This window comes from Cherax quadricarinatus, chromosome 42 (assembly GCF_038502225.1).
Source record: "Cherax quadricarinatus isolate ZL_2023a chromosome 42, ASM3850222v1, whole genome shotgun sequence".
Classification (NCBI taxonomy): Eukaryota; Metazoa; Arthropoda; class Malacostraca; order Decapoda; family Parastacidae; genus Cherax; species Cherax quadricarinatus.
This window is the reverse complement of record NC_091333.1, coordinates 9708015-9715514: the sequence shown is the minus strand read 5'-3', so window position 1 is coordinate 9715514 and position 7500 is coordinate 9708015. Positions and strand designations below refer to the sequence as shown.

The 7500-nt window shown below is 38.0% G+C and overlaps 1 protein-coding gene across 2 annotated transcripts; it reads left to right on the top strand.

Annotated features, from left to right (window-relative positions):
* The first annotated feature begins 604 nt into the window (after positions 1 to 604).
* On the top strand, positions 605 to 7500 carry LOC138853869 (uncharacterized). 2 transcript variants are annotated; one of them, XM_070093270.1, is made up of 4 exons: positions 605 to 2623; positions 6231 to 6528; positions 6655 to 6898; positions 7375 to 7500. In XM_070093270.1, the coding sequence occupies exon 1, from the start codon at positions 960 to 962 to the stop codon at positions 2247 to 2249; it is 1290 nt and encodes a 429-aa protein (XP_069949371.1). In that variant the 5' UTR covers positions 605 to 959; the 3' UTR covers positions 2250 to 2623; positions 6231 to 6528; positions 6655 to 6898; positions 7375 to 7500. The 2 variants fall into 2 exon arrangements, with proteins under 2 accessions (XP_069949371.1, XP_069949372.1); XM_070093271.1 differs by having other exon boundaries at positions 605 to 2656.

The window sequence follows — 7500 nt, the reverse complement described above, 5'->3', positions numbered from 1 at the left end:
TATATATATATATATATATATATATATATATATATATATATATATATATATATATATATATATATATATATATATATACTGAGTTGTGTATCTTTGTTTATACATTAATGCTTGTATCTCACTATAGATACACCACGTTATCTCAAGTGCATTTATACTTAGGCGTATATGACCTTGACTGATGAGGATATTACTTCAATTAATAATAAAACCTTATATATATATATATATATATATATATATATATATATATATATATATATATATATATATATATATATATTATGAAAAAATTGTGCATTATGGGCACGCTGCTTCTCTTTGTGATATACATATAGTGGTAACAAAAGCTAGCTTATTTAGGCTGGATTTCTGAGAGAGGGAGAGAGGAGTGAGGTTCTCAAGGGAGGTAGATAAACAAGGGGGGTTAGGAGGTACGAGTGTGAGACGGTCGTGTGGATACAAGCAAGCAGTCTGTGGTGCGACATCCCAGTGAAGGTAGGAAGTAATAGGTGTACTCCTCTGCGCAGAGGAATAAGCGTTAGTAGATGGACGAACGTTAGACTGAGCTTGTGGAGCAGACTTGTAATTTTAGACGGTATGTATAATGGATCGTCGATATTGTGTAGTGGAGAATGGCTGGGAAAAATATTACATTACTCCATCATATATAGGATGCACCTGGCTTGTCCGTGTTTCTTAGTGAGTTTTACAAATATTATCTCTATGTCTGCAGCAGGACTCATACCTGTAAACTATCAGAGTACATAGTATGTTATCCATCTTATTATTGACCCCAGAAGGGGTCTGGGGTCGTGGATAAAGTACTGCGTACTCTGATGTAGAATCTGCGTGTTCGAGTCCAACTGTAGATGTGGAGATAAATTTGTAAATAATTTCGCCTGTTTGCGAATTGTTAAGCATTAGCTAGAGAAAGTTCTCTCCGACCCTTGGAGTTAATGCAAAATGAAGCTCTCAGGATTATTCTTGGCTGTCCCAGATCTACAAAAGTTCTTAACATGAGGAAGGAGCTTGGTATTTCTAGTATCAGTGATAGGATTGTTGAAATTAACACTGTACTCGGTATTAGAATGTTGAGAAACGAACCAGACACTGTCACAGTGAATCTTACCAAGTGTCTAGAGGTAAATACACACAGATCTAAATGGATTGTGAAAACGTGCAATTGCATTAAGTTTTATAACCTGCATGAACTGTATCACTGTAGGCAACAAGAGCATTTCACCCCTCCATGGAAGATGTGTTCATTTAATATCACATACCTACAAGTCCCTCCCAAGAAGCTCATTGCTAGTAATCCCTTCCTTAAATCTCTTGTTAGAGCAACTGCTCAAGAAGAAATTTCTCACCTAGCTGGTAGTAACAAGTTATCACAAGTTATATACACTGATGGATCTAAACAGGAGTCTTCTGGCAGGGCTGCATCTGCTCTTGTTGCCACCTCCCTAGTTAAGAACCATAATAAATTTGTTGAGTTAGGCATAAGAATTAACTGGGCGTCTACACTGCAAACTGAATTGTTTGCAATCCTAATTGCGCTAAAGCTAACCTATGACACTGAGCTTGACTCTATCATCATTACTGATTCTATGTCATCATTGAAGGCTCTTGGCTCATATAATGACTCCAACAACATGCTCATTGGGGAAGCCAGGTATAGATACTCAAAAATTAGGGACAAAGGAATTAATGTACAATTGCTATGGATCCCATCACACATTGGATTACTCCTTCATGATGAAGTTGATATGATAGCCAAGAAGAGTATCGAGAAGGAGAATGTAGAATATAACTTTGGTATAACTGTGTCTAGCATTAGGAATAATATTAGGAGAGAAGTAAATAATGAAAATGATTGTTATAGGAATGCAGTTAGAAGCCTGAGTAGATCTATAACTCACTATGATAACATGAACGTAGATAAGTATGTTTATGGAGCAACTTGCAATGTGAACAGACTGACTGATGTTGTAGTGGCCAGGCTTAGGCTTGGTTACAAGTACTTCTGGCAGTTTGGGAGACACACAGATGATGATCAAACTAAATGTAAATTATGTGATCAGACATATGGTCACTCTCTTGAACACTATGTGCTTAATTGTCCACTTATTGAGGAATACAGAGACAGACAGTATAATAACCTATGTGACATGTCAAGATACCTTATTAATGAAAATAAGATACCAGATATACTAAGCAAATTTCCTAAATTTGCTTGTAACAGATAAGTGAACTATAGATATGTAGATATAAATCCATATGTATTCCTGTTAACCCTTTGGGGCCTAGTTCCTAGGCCTTTTGTGTATCCATATGCTCTCGCGCTACCGTCCACAGGATGGATATGGGGTGCACAATAAACTAGCCACTTCGGTGGCAAAATCTAATCTAATCTTAAGCATTGGCATGTTTTGTTGACCACACTGGGTACACAATAACACCCCAGATTATTCTCTTGCCACATAGCAACACTTTGTTGGCCATGTGGGTAATATTACGCAGAGCAACGTCCAGTGTTGGCCAGTGGCCAGAGAAGAGAACCTTACGTTCTTCACTGACCCCATCACACCCCGTGTAGACAACACCGCCGACAATACACAGTGTAGGTTAAGGAGATATTTGTGTTTCATATTAGGTAAGTCGACCCACAGAAGTTATAACAAACTGTTTTACTAAAACTTCCAACAAATTGCTTGCAAAAGTTATAATAGTGGTTATAAGTCGTCACAAAATTATTTAAAGGCTGCCCGAAATGCTTAGAACAAACAGCGCCTTCCTGTAGAGTAGGTCAGTTGACCACGTGTACAGTTACTATGACTATGTTGATTGTTCTTCAACAAACTTAATCATTCACAAATAACCCGCACATAAAAGACAGAAGCTTACGACGACGTTTCGGTCCGACTTGGACCATTGACAAAGTCAATGGTCCAAGTCGGACCGAAACGTCGTCGTAAGCTTCTGTCTTTTATGTGCGGGTTATTTGTGTATCGTTCCAGTCACGGTATTGTGCCTTTTTGTTATTTATAAACTTAATCATTATATGATGTGTTGAGTGATATTCAGCGAGGTAGTAACAATCATCCCCCTCAAAGGTTCCTTGATTTTGATGAGGGGTTCTTGATCTAAGGAATTGGACCAATGTTCCAATTCCTTAAATCAAGCCTGGATGCCTTCCATTCCCCGAGACGACTGTATGTCTCCTACGGGTTGAGTGCGTCCCCATGAATGTAATAATAATAATGATGATAATAATAATAATAATAATAATAATAATAATAATAATAATAATAATACTAATAACAATAATAGTAATAATAATAATAATAATAATAATAATAATAATAATAATAATAATAATAATAATAATCTTATTGTAAACTCGGTTAAACTGTTAAGCTGATTCTTGCCAAATAAGCTTAGATGACTGTTTCGTTTATCAAGCACACGTAATCTATTAAATCTGTAGTTATGTAACACGTAATGTGATAAATAATTTGTAAAAATAACGTTATCGGTATTGCTCTTTAGAATTTTAGAGAATATATAGTTAGGGTGACAGAAAGCAAGCAGTAATATTGCCCGAGTCAGACGTGGTGCGAGGCAGCTTGGTACACATCAGCAGCGAAAGTCACTATACAAGTTCTCTCAAGGACTGTAGCTATGCTAATATGCTCAAGGTCAAACATGCTAACTAGTTACGTTAAGTAGGCTGCTAGTTAACAATTCTGTATTACTAATAAATTTCCAGCAGTAGATTATGTGTAGTTCCTCAGCAGTGTGCGAGGAGAGGAGTTATATAAGTGTGTTTAAGTGGGTGATAATAGATCACGTGATGCAGGGGGGATATTCACAATTCATTGGTCATGTGTCTTGTTGCTAGTGGATGATTGTTGAGCCAAGGCATAGGAGCTACTCCACCTCTTCCTTCTATGACAATTACTTTTTATTCCTCTGGCTCTTTTTAATCCCCCAGTGGGTTTAGCGTTTCCCTATAAATACTAAGATAAAATGTTTTAGGCTCTTAGCTCTTTACAAAATAATAAAATATAATTATTATAACGTTGGTATTATAAGTAACAAGTGTAGCACTACTACTACTACCACTAATACTACTACTACTACTACCACTATTACTACTACTACTACCAGTAGTAGTAGTTGTAAGATTCAAGCTGCCAGGTAAAAAGGACAACTGCAGCTACTGAGACATTTTATTGTGGCGACGTTTCGGCTTAAAGCTCCTGGAGAGCGAAATGTTGCTATAATAAAATATGACAGCAGCTGCAGTTGTGTCCTTTTACCTAACATTCTCGGTAATTCTACCAACATTATTACCAGTCGAGTTTGTAGAGTCACCTCTATATATATTCAATATTTATTTCTACAAGTATATGTACAGGGTATACAGTCCTAGCTGACATCAATGACATGCTAATATATAGAAAGCCGCTTGCTATGCAGAACATTTCGGGCAAATTAGGACAGTTTTATCCCAGGATGCGACCCACACCAGTCGACTAACGCCCAGGTACCCATTTTACTGATGGGGAACATAGACAACCGGTGTAAAGAAACGTTCTTAATGTTTCTACCCTCGCCGGGAATCGAAGCCAGAACCTTGCCGTGTGAAGCGCTTTAGCCACCAGGCCGTGCGCGCGCGTGCAACACTCTGGCCTCTCCCACCGAGGTAGGGCGACCTGACCAAGAAAGCTCTTTCACGGTCACTCAGTGCTTTGTCAGTAGTTATGCGCTGTTTGAAGAGCTGCAACAGGTAAGTAGGGTAAGGGGAAAAAAAAATCTCAGAAGTAGGAGAGTGATGTGTCTAGTAGCGACCAGTGAAGATGCAGGGTCAGGAGCTGTGACCCGACATCTGCAACCACAAATAGGAGAGTACACGGCCCATCCTGACAGAAGCAGGCCTGGCAATACCAGTCCCAAACACCACCATCACAACAATTCCACCCATGTGGGGTACGGGAGCCCCTCCAAGGTTTACAGAATGTATATTATTATTATAATTATAATCAGGGGGTAGCGCTAAACCCAGAGGATTATACAGCGTATTTGGGGGGAAGGGGCTGGAAGGTATTCAGGCGCAATTCAGGGAACTGGAGCATAGATCCAGTTCCCTAGATCAAGAGCCCCTGACCAGCATCAAGGAACCTCCCTTGAGGGGACAGAAAATATAAATGAAACATGATAGACTGCCCAAAAACGTCAAATCAATATCAACTTAACTAGTACCAGTATAGTATCAAATATATTAGTTGGCTGGTTTACTATTTACTTTGTGTTTGCCAGGGGAACGCCTTCTGCCTCAACAAAAAGAATGGAAAAATAAATAAATGAATGACTCCTGGAATAATAATGAAGATAATTTTCTAAGGCTTTTAATTAAAATTAAAATTAAAAAAAAATCGGCCAAGGTGGTTCCAGTATGATATTGGGACAGGAGTATCTAGTGCCCAGGATGGTCTTCTGAGGTTTTAAAGAAAGGGTGTTAGTTATCCTGAGTGGCGGTGTTCGTCCGATGTCCTGGAAAATCAAATCACTACTTGGTTGTAGCACCACAATTAGATTTCACAGGTGAGGAATCGTAGTGTCCCACTACGTCCTGTAGACAGAGATGTTGCTCCAATTACTAGCATCTACCCTGGTTGAGTGGACCTGTTTACATAAATATTAAATAAGCATAACATTGAAGAAAGATAAAGGACGGTATTCAGCTTCAATGTCATTACTGATGACCAGGAAAATAAAAAAACAATAAACAGAAATGCTCCTGGTAGATTACCTTACCTGATCAGGAGAAGAGAGGAGGTGAAGTGACTCTCCAAACTTCAACCCACACCAGGAACTGGAGTTTAGCCTCAGTCCGCTAGATGGTAGTGCGGGCAGTAACACGCTAATTGTTCCCGGGTGTCTGAAGAACCATAACCCCACTTAATACCGGCTTTTCCTTCATTAACATAACATTTCTTTCATTAACATAATAGAACCGTATAGTATATGTTGTCACCTACTGAGTGCCATTAGATTCCAGAAACCTGAAGCACCACCACTCATCAAGGTTTATGCCCTCGTGAAAGTTGAGCTAATCCATGTTTATATGACATAGGGAAAGCCATATATATTCATAGATATTTTGGGCACATAAAAGACATTGCATAGATTTAACCAAGAATAACAGATTTTTTTTCTTTTAGGATCCCTTAAAAGCAGGAGCTAGTGTCAAGATGGTCAACGCATTACGCACGATGGTAGTCGGGAAATTCTCTGTTCTTAATAGGATATGTCCTGTGCTCTCTTCATCACGAAATTTTATGCCATGGGCTCCTGTGCAGCTCTCAAGCGCGCGATGCCGTGGCTTGTCTTCTGTGGCTGGAGTAGCCCCGTCAGTAGGCACAATAGACTCTCTCACACAACCTCGGCCATTCTCGGACATTCCGGGACCCAGGTCATGGCCGATTTTGGGCACCTTGCCAACTGTGTTTACTGACCCAGGTGAGAACTCTAGTACATTGAATAGTTCTTACAATGCCTTTCTTTCATCCTAATGTTCATAAAATGCTAACCATATTTTCATTATTTTCTGGAGCAAGTTTTCATACTAATTTTGGCTTTGTGCAGCCTATGACTCCTCTCGGCTTCCACGTTTCTGGGAATCCTGCTTCAAGAAATACGGTCGAATTTTCAAGCTGCATCAGCTCGGGCAGGGAGATATTGTATTTATATGTGATCCTCAAGACACTGAACATCTTTTTAAAGAAATGTTTGACAATCCAGTCAGACCATTTTTCTTCTCCATTAAGAACGTTCGCTCTAACCACAAGATCAAGTTTTTCAAGGAAAAAGGAGGTGGAATATTTGTTGAGTAAGTCACTCAATAATTGATGGCAATGAGTTTTCTTAAAACTTAATAGAAATATTTACAAAAAAGTCATTGATGAGGTAAATAGCATCAGAATTAACCTCACTGAAATAACTGATTTACTTTCCAAGAACATACTGTTGCGATATCGCAAATATATATATATATATATATATATATATATATATATATATATATATATATATATATATATATATATATATATATATATATATATATATATATATATATATATATATATATATATATATATATATATATATATATATATATATATATACATATATATATTAACACACGAAATTCTTTACTCTTCAAAAATAGTTGTGTTGAATAAAGCATTATATGTTCTATTCCAATTAAATATCACTGATATAAAACCAAGAAATTGTGCACAGATTTGATTCATTAATGTGTACGACTCCGAACAATAGTAAAAATTAAATACTTTCCAACAGGCAAGGAGACAGCTGGTGGCGGGTGAGGAAACAGGTTCAGGTACACGCAATGAAGTACAGGACTGTAGCTCATTACCTTCCACAGGTCGACCAGGTGGCACAGGAGTTCGTCTCCAGGTAGGTGCT

Excerpts from the sequence above, each read along its gene's own strand:
- LOC138853869 (XM_070093270.1), top strand. The coding sequence starts at position 960 with ATGCAAAATGAAGCTCTCAGGATTATTCTTGGCTGTCCCAGATCTACA.